This window comes from Blennius ocellaris (genome assembly GCF_963422515.1).
Source record: "Blennius ocellaris genome assembly, contig: SCAFFOLD_429, whole genome shotgun sequence".
Classification (NCBI taxonomy): Eukaryota; Metazoa; Chordata; class Actinopteri; order Blenniiformes; family Blenniidae; genus Blennius; species Blennius ocellaris.
In genome coordinates, this window is record NW_027662238.1 from 1 (window position 1) to 16,061 (window position 16,061).

The following is a 16,061-nucleotide window of genomic DNA, read 5'->3' on the forward strand; positions in this document are numbered from 1 at the left end:
CCTACCTGGCAGGGTCCAGCCAGGTGGGAGGGGGCGGAGCTTAAAGGAGGTAATTTCATGAATGAAAGGGCAGAATTGTTCCTGCGTCCTGATCGGCCCCAAACTGGCCGGGCCTTTAATTACAGCGATTACCCCGGGCTTCAGGTGTGGGGGGGGGGGGGGGGGGGGGGGGGGGCAACAATGTGCCCCAAACCAGCAGCTGTTGTCGCGACATGATTGGCGTCGTCAGAGAACCATCGACTTCGTCTTCAAACTTTTCAAAAACGCTCGACCTCCAAAGTTAAACGGGCGGAAATGTCAATTTTGATGCTTGGAAATGTTTCCTCTGCTCCCGGTCGCCATGGTAACCAGGAGTTCTGCACATGCTCAGTAGAGCCAGGTTCAGAACAGAGTTTCCTCCGCGGTGTCGTGACTTCCAGTCCTTATTCTCTGGGACTTGGTGCTTTTATTTTGACAGTCACCGTAATAACAATCCAACTTGGTGGCTTTGTTTTGACAGTCACCGTAAAAACAATCCAACTTGGTGGCTTTATTTTGACAGTCACCATAATAACAATCCAACTTGGTGGCTTTATTTTGACAGTCACCATAATAACAATCCAACTTGGTGGCTTTATTTTGACAGTCACCATAATAACAATCCAACTTGGTGGCTTTATTTTGACAGTCACTATAATAACAATTCAACTTGGTGGCTTTATTTTGACAGTCACCATAATAACAATCCAACTTGGTGGCTTTATTTTGACAGTCACTATAATAACAATCCAACTTGGTGCTTTTATTTTGACACACAGCATAGTAGCAATCCAACTTGGTTCTCCCAGTGTGTGTGTGTGTGTGTGTGTGTGTGTGTGTGTGTGTGTGTGTGGGGGGGGGGGGGGGGTGAAACTTTTCTGAAACTGAAATACAAAATTTGTTTTCGTTTTCACGTTTAAATAAAAAAACAAAAACAAATATGGAGTAAAACTGCAGGATCGACGTACGAAAAGATGTTCTGTAGCGACAGAAGTTGGTTTGAGCTCCTGGGAGGTTTCACAACCTTTAGTCACAGTCTAGTTTCAGGCCTCTGGCTCCGCCCCCCTCCTGATGACATCACACAGGTCATTAACGGTCTGTTTTCCCGTGGCGGCGCCTCGTGGTGAGATCAGAGGCGGGCGTCGGTGACTTTCCAGCTGAAAGGCGGCTCTCATCCAAACAGGAAGTGGCTCTGAGGTCTGAGGGCTGACAGGGTTCCTGTGTGCAGGTCTGGGGGGGCGGAGCTTAGCGCCCTGCTCTGCACAGTCCACCTCACGTGTGGAGCGTGTTTTATAGGGGGGGTCAAACATAGTCCTAATCCTGCCACCCTACCCTCATTTAACCCCGACCCTGCCACCCTAATCTGGTCTAATTTTAACCCTACCGCCCTAATCTGGTCTAACTTTAACCCTACCACCTTAATCTGGTCTAACTTTAACCCTACCGCCCTAATCTGGTCTAACTTTAACCCTACCACCTTAATTTGGTCTAACTTTAACCCTACCGCCCTAATCTGGTCTAACTTTAACCCTACCACCTTAATCTGGTCTAACTTTAACCCTACCACCCTAATCTGGTCTAACTTTAACCCTACCACCTTAATTTGGTCTAACTTTAACCCTACCGCCCTAATCTTGTCTAACTTTAACCCTACCACCTTAATCTGGTCTAACTTTAACCCTACCATCCTAATCTGGTCTAACTTTAACCCTACCGCCCTAATCTGGTCTAACTTTAACCCTACCACCCTAATCTGGTCTAACTTTAACCCTACCGCCCTAATCTGGTCTAACTTTAACCCTACCATCCTAATCTGGTCTAACTTTAACCCTACCACCCTAATCTGGTCTAACTTTAACCCTACCGCCCTAATCTGGTCTAACTTTAACCCTACCGCCCTAATCTGGTCTAACTTTAACCCTACCACCTTAATTTGGTCTAACTTTAACCCTACCGCCCTAATCTGGTCTAACTTTAACCCTACCACCTTAATCTGGTCTAACTTTAACCCTACCATCCTAATCTGGTCTAACTTTAACCCTACCGCCCTAATCTGGTCTAACTTTAACCCTACCACCCTAATCTGGTCTAACTTTAACCCTACCGCCCTAATCTGGTCTAACTTTAACCCTACCATCCTAATCTATTCTAACAGGCTAATGCTAATGACAGCGACGGTAATTACAGGCTAATGCTAATGACAGCGACGGTAATTACAGGCTAATGCTAATGACAGTGACAGTAATTACAGGCTAATGCTACTGACAACGACGGTAATTACAGGCTAATGCTAATGACAGTGACGGTAATTACAGGCTAATGCTAACGATAGTGACGGTGATTACAGGCGAATGCTAATGATAGTGATGGTAATTACAGACGAATGCTAATGACAGTGATGGTAATTACAGGCAAATGCTAATGATAGCGATGGTAATTACAGGCTAATGCTAACGACAGCAACGGTAATTACAGGATAATGCTAATCACAGCGACGGTAATTACAGGCTAATGCTAACGACAGCGATGGTAATTACAGGATAATGCTAATCACAGCGATGGTAATTACAGGCTAATGCTAACGACAGCGATGGTAATTACAGGCTAATGCTAACGGCAGCGGCAGTCGTTCAGGCAGGCGGGTGAGGAAGACGCTCCTCCAGTAAACAGGAGTTTAGTTGACTGGCAACAGAGCTAAACGCTACGAGACGCTGCAGCAGTAGCGGGGGAGGTGCTAAACGTGATGCTCCGCCCACAGATGCCCTCTCGCTGCAGGAATGCGCTGAACATCGTGGTCACCACCCTGTTCGCCGCGGTGGTCCTCTTCACCATCCTGCTGGCCTACGTCACAGGTAAGGCCCCCGCCCACGGGAGCACGGTCACATGACGGCAGTCACATGACCTCCCCCTCCCTCCTGTGCCCCGCAGGCTACCAGTTCATCCACACGGAGCAGCACCACCTGTCCTTCGGCCTGTACGGCGCCTTCCTGTCGCTGCACCTGCTGCTCCAGAGCCTCTTCGCCTTCCTGGAGCACCGGCGCATGCGGGGCCCCGCGCGGCCGCGCCACCTCCGCCGCTCCGTGGCGCTCTGCATCGCCGCCTTCCAGGAGGACCCCGACTACCTGAGGAAGTGCCTGCGCAGCGTCCGCCGCATCTCCTTCCCCGGCCTGAAGGTGGTGCTGGTGGTGGACGGCAACCGGCCCGAGGACCGCTACATGATGGACATCTTCCAGGAGGTGATGGGCGGCGCCGAGCACGCCGGCAGCATGGTGTGGAAGGGGAACTACCACAGCGACGGCGGCGGCGGAGGCGGGGGGAGGGGCACGGTGCACATGGAGGAGGCGGCCCGGGTGTCCCGGCTGGTCCGAGGCTGCCGGTACTCCTGCGTCATGCAGGAGTGGGGGGGGAAGCGCGAGGTGATGTACACCGCCTTCAAGGCCCTGGGCGACAGCGTGGATTACCTGCAGGTGAGAGTTTGCGTTGCATCATGGGAGAGCGGAGGTGGGCGGGGCTAAACCCCTTCTGGCTTTTCTCTGCTTCAGTCTCCTTCATCCCCTTTCATCCCCTTTCATCTACTTTGACGGTCCTTTTTTCATCATTATTTGTTATTTCTGTCACGTTTTAGCACCATTAAACTGCAATACTCCTGCGTCACCATCGGGGGCAGTGTTGAGCACCTCAAAGAGAAATAATAAAACACCTCAGCATTGTTTAAAAAGTAAAACACTATTTTTATTTAATTCAATTTTCAAAATGGTCAAAGTAATTTAAAAGAAATGCATTAAAATTACAAGATTATAATACAATATTTTTTAAATGATCAGAAAATACCTGTAAAATATAAGAAGTAGATTTTTTTTAATTAATCTATTATTAAAATGCTTCATAATGATCAGAAAATGTTGGATTTTCTGAAACATTAGAATTTGAAATTGTTTGGAAAATACTTAAAAATGAAAACAAATCAATAAAAATGCCTTAAAAACATAAGAATTGACTAAAGTTCTAAAAGTACTTAATAATAAAAATAATAAAAATAATAATAATAATAATATTAAATTATTCAAGTTATTTTAAGGACTTATATAATGTTTACTAAATGATTAGAAATAATTGTAAATATTTCGAAAAATTGTTAATAAGTCAGAACATTCTTGAAATTAAGAAAAATTATTTCAAAAAGCTTTTAGATGACTGAATGCTGGCAGAATTCAGTGCTTCACCCTTCAATCACTGGGGAACCTGGTCCTGGTCCTGGTCCCGGTCCCGGTCCCAGTCCCAGTCCCAGTCCTCAGTTTGTCCACGTTCCATCCTTGCAGCTCCACAGAGCTCTAGTGTCTCTATGGGGGGTCAAAGGTCGTGTCCTGGTCGCAGTGAAGCAGCTGGACGTCCGTCAGCAGCCTCTCATTGCCTGAAGGAGGCGACCCCTAGTATTTAACCCCCCCACCCCCAACCTGACCCCCTGTCCTCCCTCCAGGTGTGCGACTCGGACACGGTGCTGGATCCGGCCTGTACCATCGAGATGCTGAAGATCCTGGAGGAGGACCCCCTGGTGGGCGGCGTCGGCGGAGACGTTCAGGTGAACTGCGTCGACTCCACCGGGCAGGAAGGGACTGTTCTACAAAATAAAAGCTCCTGGCTAAGAATGTTAAGATTCATACGTGCAAGCCAGGCTAAAACTTTAGCGACTTAAATCCTGAGCGAATGAAGCGAACCAGAGACGACGACGTGTTGGTTCTGTGTATCAGGTCACCTCTTCCTTTGTAGCTGCGAAGCTTCTGGGTAATAAACGGCACTCCTTGGGGGGTGTGGGTGTGGAGGGTGTGGGGGGGGGGGGGGGGGGGGGTCATTATTTGCTTTGTGAACGAGGGAGCTGCTGGACGGCGGCGGCGTCTCCGGCGCCAAACAGCTTCTCTTTCAGGTTCAGTGTTTCTGCGGCGGTTTGGACGGCGCTGCTGGGTTCCGTCCCGGTCGGGATGCTGGCGGGTCGGAGGGTCTTTAAGACAGGCGTCAACGGCAACAGCTCAGAAATCAGGAAAACAAAAAAGAAAGAAAGAAAGAAAGTAAAAGTTTTTAGTATTTTTCACGTCGGAACAAAAGACAAGTTGGAGTTTAGAAAACCGTTTTCTTTAAAGGAGTCGTTTCTTTGTTAAAACATGATGATGGTTGTTGAAACTCTCCTGAAAATCTGCAGTTTTTTTTTACGTTTGGACTCTTTTTTTCAAACCGGAATCGCCCACAAGGGGGCGCCACCTCCACAACGGGAGGTTTTGACTGTCGTCAACACGGGAGGCTGAAATCACAAACTGCCTCTGAATCACAAACTACCTCTGCTGGATTTGGCGGTGAGCAGTTAGCCGCTAACAGGACGAGTGCAAACGAGGCTCTATTTCATTTTAAACCTCCGGGGGGCGCTGCTCTGCACTGTGGATGTTTGTAGACGCGCCACCGTCGGTTTTTAGCTTTTATTTTTGTGAGCAAAGGACTGCTATACTCTCACTCTACTATTGTTATGCTATTGCTATGCTATCGCTAGGCTATCATTATGCTAGCGCTATGCTGTCACTATGCTATCGCTATGATTGACAGTTTCTTCCTATCGACATCCCACCAGTCAGAATCTCTCACGTTCTCTCTGGCAGGAAGTGTCAGAACGAAGCTCCGTGGTTGATTCTTCCTTCTCGTCCTCCAGATCCTCAACAAGTACGACTCGTGGATCTCCTTCCTGAGCAGCGTCCGGTACTGGATGGCCTTCAACATCGAGCGCGCCTGCCAGTCCTACTTCGGCTGCGTCCAGTGCATCAGCGGCCCGCTGGGGATGTACAGGAACTCCCTGCTGCAGCGCTTCTGGAGCCCTGGTACCACCAGACCTTCCTGGGCTCCAAGTGCAGCTTCGGCGACGACCGCCACCTCACCAACCGCGTGCTGAGCTTCGGCTACAAGACCAAGTTCACGGCGCGCTCGCAGTGCCAGACGGAGACGCCCACGCAGTACCTGCGCTGGCTCAACCAGCAGACCCGCTGGAGCAAGTCCTACTTCCGGGAGTGGCTCTACAACGCGCTGTGGTTCCACAAGCACAGCCTGTGGATGACCTACGAGTCGGTGGTCACCGGCTTCTTCCCCTTCTTCCTGGTGGCCACGGTCATCCACCTGTTCTACCGCGGGCGGCTGTGGAACATCCTGCTGTTCCTGCTGACGGTGCAGCTGGTGGGCATGGTGAAGGCCACCTACGCCTGCTTCCTGCGCGGCAGCCTGGTCATGATCTTCATGTCGCTCTACTCGCTGCTCTACATGTCCAGCCTGCTGCCCGCCAAGATCTTCGCCCTGCTCACCATCAACAAGGCGGGCTGGGGCACGTCGGGCCGCCGCCGGATCGTGGTCAACTTCATCGGCGCCGTGCCCGTCACCGTGTGGGCGGCGGTGCTGCTGGGCGGCGTGGCCTACACGGTGTACTGCGAAACCCAGGAGCCGCTCAGCGAGACGGAGAGGGCCTTGCTGATCGCCGGGACCGTCCTCTACGCCTGCTACTGGCTCGTCCTGCTGGTGCTCTACCTCGCCATCGTCGCCAAGCGCTGCAACAAGAGGGAGGAGCAGTACCAGCTGCCGTACGCCGAGGCGTAGGGCGCCGCCGGTCCGCCCTCGCGGCAGTCGGACTCCGGTGGGGAGCCCGCCAACTGCTTCTTCTTCACTGGTGCTAAAAACAAAAAGACAAGGTGTGACCCTGAGATGTGAGGATCCTCGCCGCTGATCCTCCATCAAGACGCCCGGCGGTGGCGGCGGCGGCGGCGCCTCGCGCCCACAACAGAGCGAACCGAACTGATTCAGGGATCTGGTGTTCAGAGGAACAGCAAGAGGCGGGACGCCGCGGGTTCGCGGTACAACTTGACGGGCGAGAGTCGTGTGGTGCTTTTTCTTAATTTAAGTCAGAGAAGTTATGTTACTTTTGTTTTTGTTTTTTGTGGTCGTAAAGATTCAGGTCAGTCAGAGCAGCTGCTTCACGTCGGAGGACGTTCGGGTGCTTTTCCACCGGAGTCCGTCTCGGCGCCTCGATGAGCCTTAAAGCTTCAAGCAAGACTTTCACAAACTTTGCTTTGAGTTGCTGGTTGCCGTAGTCGTTCCTCCTCAACTTGTCGATTCGATGAATGTGTGTGTGTGTGTGTGTGTGTGTGTGTGTGTGTGTGTGTGTGTGTGTGTGTGTGTGTGTGTGTGTGTGTGGTTTTATTACAAAAAACAAACAGCACCAACCAGTGGACCAACATGCTAACTGCACCGTTAGCCATTTCGCTGTAAACAGACGTCGTCTTCAGAACGTCGCTTTGTAAACGTGAAACTTTTCTGAAACAAAAACACTAAAACGATTTTGTACCTGAAACGTTTGAAACAATTTGAAATATTTCAATTAATTTGAAACGATTCGTTTTTTGTGTGCAAACAGGCTCAAAGAAAAGCTGTGGGCCTTTAACTGTCACACAATAGGGACTCCAGGATAGGATAGAACCCTGAGGGACTCCAGGATAGGGCAGAACCCTGAGGGACTCCAGGATAGAACCCTGGGGGACTCCAGGATAGGATAGAACCCTGAGGGACTCCAGTATAGGATAGAACCCTGGGGGACTCCAGGATAGGATAGAACCCTGGGGGACTCCAGGATAGGATAGAACCCTAGGGGACTCCAGGATAGGATAGAACCCTGGGGGGCTCCAGGATAGGATAGAACCCTGGGGGACTCCAGGATAGGATAGAACCCTGGGAGACTCCAGGATAGGATAGAACCCTGAGGGACTCCAGGATAGAACCCTGGGGGACTCCAGGATAGGATAGAACCCTGGGGGACTCCAGGATAGAACCCTGGGGGACTCCAGGATAGGATAGTACCCTGGGGGACTCCAGGATAGGATAGAACCCTGAGGGACTCCAGGACAGAACCCTGGGGGACTCCAGGATAGGACAGAACCCTGGGGGACTCTTGTGGAGACGGGTAGTTACGGATATCTGTTTCAGGGTTCTTGCATTTCCCGTCTCCATGGAAACATACATAGTTTTCAAAACATTGCCGTGGAAACGTGAAACCTCTGGAACAAAAACGATGCGTTTTAACTGGAAGAGTCGTCTGTAGTCTATTATTAAGTAGTGAAGCAGTGCAGGACGGCGCCGGCCGGGGTGAACAGGAGGAACGGTTACAGTGACCTTCAATTCTAAGTAAGGTGTCGACGGGCGGACGTCTCTGGGACAGACGTCTCTGGGATGGACGCTCTGGGACAGATGTTCCTTGTCACCCTCAAACAGCACAACCCTCCACCACGACGTCCCAGAACCGACTTTCCGCCGTCTCACGATACGGGGGAGGGACCCTGGATTGTCTCCAGGGTTCGTCCCCTGGATTGTCTCCAGGGTTCGTCCCCTGGTCCAGTTTGAGACGGTTGGCTATAGCAGGAAGACACGAGGACAGCCGAGGCCCCGGAGCTCCAGCTGCTCTGCTCTTATTTCCGTCCCGGGATGAATTTTCCAGATTCATTGGGAACGTTTCTCTGTTTCGGACACAATTCTCTCCATTCATGCCGAATTGAGGAATGTCTCCACGGCGACGGCGGACGCAGGAACATTAAGCCCCGCCCCCTTCTCGTGCCGTTTGACTTCACGTCCCGGTTCCACTGTGTCGTGACGAGAGAAATACATTCTGAAGAACTGACTCCTCTGTCGTTTGTGTTTCCTGCTGCTTTATTCTGAAACCTTTTCAGCTTCAACACAGAATGAAAGATTCCTTCATCCCTTTGATCATAAAGCTTCGATCCCTTTGTCAAGTAAAGATTCTAAAGTCGAGTTTAAAACGTCTTTTAAATAGAAGAATAGAAGCTTTCAGTCACAACAGCAGAAAATAACAAGACGTAATAAAAGTACTAAATCACTACGAGCTACGATATTCACCGACTGGGTGAGTGAGTGAGTGAGTGAGTGAGTGAGTGAGTGAGTGAGTGAGTGAGTGGGTAAGTGAGCGAGTGGGTGGGTGAGTGAGTGAATGGGTGAGTGAGTGAGTGAGTGAGTGAGTGAGTGAGTGAGTGGATGAGTGAGCGAGTGAGTGGATGAGTGGGTGAGTGAGTGAGTGAGTGAGTGAGTGAGTGGGTAAGTGAGTGAGTGGGTGGGTGAGTGAGTGAATGGGTGAGTGAGTGAGTGGGTGAGTGAGTGAATGGGTGGGTGAGTGGATGAGTGGGTGAGTGAGTGAGTGGGCGAGTGAGTGAGTGAGTGAGTGAGTGAGTGAGTGAGTGAGTGAGTGAGTGAGTGGGCGAGTGAGTGAGTGAGTGAGCGGGTGAGTGAGTGGGTGAGTGAGTGAGTGGGTGAGTGAGTGAATGGGTGAGTGAGTGGATGAGTGGGTGAGTGAGTGAGTGAGTGAGTGAGTGAGTGAGTGAGTGAGTGATTGAGTGGGCGAGTGAGTGAGTGAGTGAGCGAGTGAGTGGGTGGGCGAGTGAGTGAGTGAGTGAGTGGGCGAGTGAGTGAGTGAGTGAGTGAGTGAGTGGGTGAGTGAGTGAGTGAATGGGTGAGTGAGTGAGTGAGTGAGTGAGTGAGTGAGTGAGTGAGTGAGTGAGTGGGTGAGTGAGTGAGTGAATGGGTGAGTGAGTGAGTGAGTGATTGGAAGGTAAAATCTGGAGGTTAGAAGCAGCGAGGCTGGGAGGGAGGCCTGGTGGTGGTGGTGGGGGGGCTGGGGGACGGGGGGGGGGTGGGATAGGGTGGGGGGGGGGTCTGGGGGGGTGGCGGCACCATGAATCGCTCTCTTTAACCAACAGAGCATCTTTTCAGCTGCGGCGACGCCCTCATCAAACATGCGGTAAACACTGGAACGTTCCTCTCAGGTATTTGTAGAAAGGAGATTTTCTCAGAGGGGAAACGGTTCCTACTTCCTCCTTTATAACGTCTGGAAAACCAGAAAACCTGAGGTGGAACTGAAGGATCGGCCCCGTCGGGGGAAACGCAGAAGGACGAGGAGCAAATCTGTTTCTCTTCCGTCCAAAAGAACATGGAAACTCTGGAAAACGACTTTTCTGAATCGCTGCTCCAGTCGTTCTTCTGCATTTAGATCAGCCAATCAGAGCAGAGCTTCCTCCCTGCTGTCATGGCTCTGGATGTGGTACTTTTATTTTGACGGTCACCATAATAACAATTTAACTTGGTGGTTTTATTTTGACAGTCAGTGTAATAGCAATCCAACTTTGTAGTTTTATTTTGACAGTCACCGTAATAACAATCCAACTTGGTAGTTTTATTTTGACAGTCACCGTAATAACAATCCAACTTGGTAGTTTTATTTTGACAGTCACCGTAATAACAATCCAACTTGGTAGTTTTATTTTGACAGTCACCGTAATAACAATCCAACTTGGTAGTTTTATTTTGACAGTCACTGTAATAACAATCCAACTTGGTAGTTTTATTTTGACAGTCACAGAAACAATCCAACTTGGTAGTTTTATTTTGACAGTCACCGTAATAACAATCCAACTTGGTAGTTTTATTTTGACAGTCACCGTAATAACAATCCAACTTGGTAGTTTTATTTTGACAGTCACTGTAATAACAATCCAACTTGGTAGTTTTATTTTGATAGTCACCGTAAAAACAATCCAACTTGGTGGTTTTAATTTGACAGTCACGATAATAACAATCCAACTTGGTACTTTTATTTTGACAGTCACTGTAATGTCCACTAGACTGTTCATATCTCATTGTTCTCTGCTGTGTGTGTGTGTGTGTGTGTGTGTGTGTTCTTTCAGTATTAAAACTAACGGCGCCACCTGGTGGATCCACATATAAACTACATTGTTTTCAGTGTTTCTTCCATGTAAACACACCAAACAGTTCTGAAATAAAAACACAAACGTTGTCATGGAAACGAGGCATCAGATGCTTGTGTAAAAAAAAAACCAAAAAACTTTGTTCAAATCCAAAAAAAAACATTCTTTTTTATTTTTTACTTTATTTTTCTGTGGAAAAGTTTCATTAAGAGAACAAAAATATAAAAAATATATGAACATTACAGAACAAACGTGACCGAGATCAACGAGTTTATCAGAAAGAGAAGAAGAGGATCAAAGCAGCCTGGAGGAGGTTTTAATGTAGCGATTAAACATTTCTTTGAACCTTTAATTGATCAGATCCTGATTGATCCTCAGTGACTCATGATCTCATTCTGCTTTTCTCAACTCAAACTTCGCGACTTCATTTATCTTTCAACGGCAGAAAAACAAGTTTGAGCGTCACTTTGATCCATGAAGCTGCTTATGTTTACATCACCACGTTTCCAGATCCACACACTGGTTCTTGTGTCCGACAGTGTGGCTTCTACCCCCCCGCTCCCCTCCCCCCCCCCCCCACACACACACACACACACCAGCATGTGTACAAGAACACTTTTCAAACTGCTGGTTTATTGAACCTTCATCCAGCGCCGAGCTGATTCAGGATCAAAGAAGAACCTTCAGCATCAAAGGAGAACCTCAAAGTGTCGACAGGAGGGACGGTTCAGACAAGCTAAAAAAAAACCCCGACCAATCAGGAGACAGTACGACCGTGACATCACTGACGAATGATTTCATTTAACAAGGTGACACAGAATGAAAAACCTCTCAGTCTTCAGAATCTCAAAAACGAGACGGACTGATTTCCTCCGACTCACCCCGCCTCCTGGCGTGAAGCCCCCCCCCCCCCCCCCCCCCTCCCCAGAGCAAAACCCTGCCTCCACCCTGCTACACCTTCTTGGGCACGTTGGTGATGATGGGTTTGGGGCGCGTCTTAAAGATCAGTTTTCGCTTGATGAGCGCAGACACCGAGTAAGACGTGGAGGCGGGGTCTCCTCGGTCCGTTTCCATGGCGACCGGCGTGTCGTCGTCATGGTCGTGGTCGTGGTCGCCGCCCTGCGAGTGGCCCGGGTGCTTGGTGAGGACGGCGAACGGTTTCTCCAGCTTGACCTGCTTCCCGTACAGAATGTGGTGTCCCACGATCAGCACCGGCACCCCCTGGTGGAGGGAGGGGGGAGGGATGGTTCAGGGCGGTGGTGTTTGTTTGTTTACGTTTATTTGTTTACGTCTGTGTCTGTGGCGTACCTCTCTGGTGTACAGCAGGTCTCCCATCACGTCTCCTGCCAGTCCAGAGTTGTGTCTGGACACGATCTCTCCCTGGAGCTCCACCAGGAGCCACTCCGGGGGACGCCGGCCGTCCACGCTGCCTCTGGAACACAAACGTCACGTCCGTGGTCAACGTCGACGCCACGCCACCGGGGGGCGGCAGTGAGTCGCTAACGGAGCGTTTTAGGCTGCGTCCCATTTCTCTCCCCTCAGCCCTTCATCTTACCCCTACCCCTTTGAAATGCACGTTCACGGGAGTCTGAGGGGTGTCCCATTTCACTACTGTGCAAAGGGGGAGGGCTATCCACCCCTCGAAACTGAGCTTTTCCAGATGCACACTTTGAACAGAGGGGTAGGAGGACGTGGCGACGAATGACTCGCATGTCACATATATACGCTTCTAAAGTTCTATAAACCTGTTGTGTTTTATACTAGTAAGAAGAGACCGTGTTTATAACATTTTATTATGACACTGTATAGTTCCAAAGTCTTCTATATATATATATATATATATATATATAGTTATTTTATTGCTACCATATTGTTATTGTTATATTACTGCTACCATTATTAGTAGTACTAGTACATGAGTATTATACACTATTACACATTGTTATTATCTGTATTATTGTTATTATTATTATATAATGCCTACTTCTAATGGCTCTGCCACTGCACCTTACTATTTATTATCTTGCTTTGATCTCCTGCTTATTTCTAAGTGCCCATGTTACGTTCTGTGTTTTACTTTATGTCTTATACGCAGATATTTTTATTTTTCTATTTTTTACTTTTATTTCTATTCTATCGTATTTTATAATATTCGTGTGTACCAGATTGCTGCAACAAAACAATTTCCCTTCGGGGATGAATAAAGTAATTATCTATATCTATCTAAACATCCGTGGTTCAGCTCTGCTGATATAACGGCGCCGTATTATGACGTCACAACTGTGAGACTGAGCGAGAGGGGCTTCAGTGTATTAATGTCAGCTGTATCCTTCATATGAAAGAATGATGCCTGAGAATTAAAAAGACATCATGTGCTTTTATTTTTAACCCGCAGTTTGGACAACGTCTATAAATACTAATGTGTACAAATAAAATAAATATATCTCTTACTAAGGGTAGTCCTCTGTCTCACCCAAACGCATTCACGGTACACGTTCAGAACAGGTAAATCCATGTGTTTCATACGTTTAAATAGATGTCGAGGGTTTAGATTAATTAAAGTCCATCAACACCAGAGTCCCATCACAATGTGGTCCGTTTTAAGCTTTTCCACCGCCTGTAAGTTTGAAACGTGCAAGAAGCTCCGAAGCAATCAGGTTGTGAATATCACCAATACCTGTCTTTCAATTCGCCTCAAATACATTTGAACATGAAAGCATAATCATAACGATAATTTAAACTTTAGCTTGAATCCAGCGCTCGTTCTTAACATACAAACACATTAACGAGCAGTGAAACATATAAGTTGTTTTTACCTTACGACTATTTGAACCATCGTCCCGTCGAATCCCGGGAGGCGGTTCGTTTAGTTCACGCTGCAAGAAAATCGAAATTCTACGCAGTTTATCGTTCACGTTTCGAGAATAAGCCGGTTTCACTGTTTATTTCCGCCTTCGTTTCCCGCCAGCTGCACGTGCGCTCCGGCGTGATGACGTAGCCCATGCACTTCCGGGTCAGAGGGCACAACGTGGCTCCCCTGGTGTTTTGAGAAGCGTCTATGTAGAAGAAAGTCTGGACTCCGGAGAACGACAGCAGGTAAACGAGGCCGCAAAGAGGCTCCTCGCGTGGTTCCGTGGATACAGAAGCGCTTCTGTCGGTGTTCCGCGGGTTTTATTCGGCGGAAGGACAAACTGAGCCGCTCACGTGTTAGCATGTTAGCACGAGCGCTAGCCACCGCCGAGGACGCTTCAGTGTTTAATAAAGTGGTTTTATTGTCCCTGAAAGTGATTTAAATACAAACCGCAGTGTGTTCTGAGCCCGGGTATATAGTTATATATGGTTATATATGGTTATAGTGGCTGCAGGTGTGTTAGGAGTGGGTTGTGAAGTTGTTTTTACACACTGAGTCACTTTATTCTCCCATCAAAACATCATTTCTTTAACAGATTGATTTAACTTAAAAACGTCGTAAATGGTTTTTTTTTTATTAGTTTATCCGGATTTATCATCCCCGGGGTAGATTGATTTAGAACTTTATAAATGTCTTTCTGGGAAACACATTTCTAAAGATTATGAAGTGTTATTTTATTAGTATTTTTATTGTCAATAGTTTAACTGAACTTCATGAAGCATTTTTGACACACTTAATATTTTACACACACACACACACACCATAGAACATTGTCAACTTCACGTTATTGACGATTTTCCTTTTTTGTTTTTGTTCACTTTTAATTCGGTGTGCAGTTATTTTGTGTCTTAAAATGTTTTTAAAAACAGTTTCAAATGACTAAAGTTTGGATGTTTCATAAAGTAGTGACCTTGATCGAACCGCCGTCACCGAGAAGCTTCAGTCTGTCTCAGATCAGACCTGAGCAGTTTGTTGTCATGGTAACGACAGGATTCTATTTGATTCCTTCTGTGCTTTTCAGTTTCTGGTTAATTTTCTTCCAACGGTTGATTCTCATCCAGTCTCATTGTGTTTGTTTGGACTTTTTGCGGCTCATTGTGGGACGCCGCCGTCTGTTTCCTCCTCCTCCTCCTCCTCCTCCTCCTCCTCCTCCTCTCTCTCCCAGTGCATCATGGGCGAGTTCACGGTGCACCGGGTTCGATTCTTCGACTACACGCCCAGCGCCATCCGGGCCATGGCGTTCCACGCCCCCTCGGAGCGGCTGGCCGTGGCCCGGGCCCACGGGGCCGTGGAGATCTTCAACTTCTCCGACAACTACTTCCAGGAGAAGGTACCCGGCGTGTTTATTCACTTACTGCTTTACATGTGTGTATTTTAAATACTTTTCACAAAAAAAACTATGAACCCAGATTGCTTGAAATCTTCAGGGATGATTTATCATCGTCCAGGGACTCAGGGGGGGGGGGGGGGGGGGGGGGGAACATTTAGAAAAAACTGTCCCATACAGAGTGGAGGAGATCAAAAGAAATCAGTGCCTGTTGCCATGGAGACGCTCGGTGCTTCACAGTGACGTAGCGACCTGACAGGCTAGTTGGCGTCCATATGAGCTAACGGCTATCAATGCTCGCGATGCTAACGCTCTTCTACAATCAGATGTGACGTTGCTGAAGCTCTACCGAGTGTAGCCCTACCGAGTGTAGCCCTACCGAGTGTAGCTCTACAGAGGGTAGCTCTACCGAGTGTAGCTCTACAGAGGGTAGCTCTACCGAGTGTAGCTCTAGATTTAAATCTCTGCTCTTAAAGACAAAGGCGCCTGCAATTCTTCCCTCTGCATTGGATTTGACCGCGCGCCTCACTTCCTGTTTGAAAAGTCAAACCTGCGCCCCCTACTGACCTGACGGCGCCCCCTACAGATGGCGCCTCTACTGACTGAGCCCCCTACTGATGGACTCCCCTACTGACGGCGCCCCCTACTGACTGAACCCCCTACTGACGGCGTCCTCTACTGACGGCGTCCTCTACTGACGGCGCCCTCTACTAACGGCGCCCTCTACTGACGGCGCCCCCTACTGACGGCGCCTCTACTGACTGCGCCCTCTACTGACGGCGCCCCCTACTGACGGCGCCTCTACTGACTGCGCCCTCTACTGACGGCGCCCTCTACTGACGGCGCCCCCTACTGACTGAGCCCCCTACTGACGGCGCCCCCTACTGACGGCGCCCCCTACTGACGGCGCCCTCTACTGACGGCGCCCTGTACTGACGGCGCCTCTACTGACGGCGCCTCTACTGACGGCGCCTTCTACTGACAGCGCCCCCTACTGACGGACTCCCCTACTGACGGACTC

At 48.9% G+C, this 16,061-nt stretch overlaps 2 protein-coding genes across 2 annotated transcripts; one reads left to right on the top strand and one right to left on the bottom strand.

Moving 5' to 3' along the window:
* Window positions 1-2,362: 2,362 nt before the first annotated feature.
* Window positions 2,363-8,991, top strand: has3 (hyaluronan synthase 3). Its single transcript, XM_080521431.1, is given in 5 exon segments — window positions 2,363-2,870; window positions 2,947-3,485; window positions 4,496-4,597; window positions 5,711-5,864; window positions 5,867-8,991. Coding segments are annotated over 5 exon segments (1,677 nt in total). The 5' UTR covers window positions 2,363-2,761; the 3' UTR covers window positions 6,640-8,991.
* A 2,762-nt stretch (window positions 8,992-11,753) lies between these two features.
* Window positions 11,754-13,638, bottom strand: chtf8 (CTF8, chromosome transmission fidelity factor 8 homolog; the record flags this gene model as incomplete). Its single annotated transcript, XM_080521432.1, has 3 exons — window positions 11,754-12,023; window positions 12,111-12,234; window positions 13,619-13,638. The coding sequence occupies 3 exons, from the start codon at window positions 13,636-13,638 to the stop codon at window positions 11,754-11,756; spliced, it is 414 nt and encodes a 137-aa protein (XP_080377558.1).
* Window positions 13,639-16,061: the final 2,423 nt, after the last annotated feature.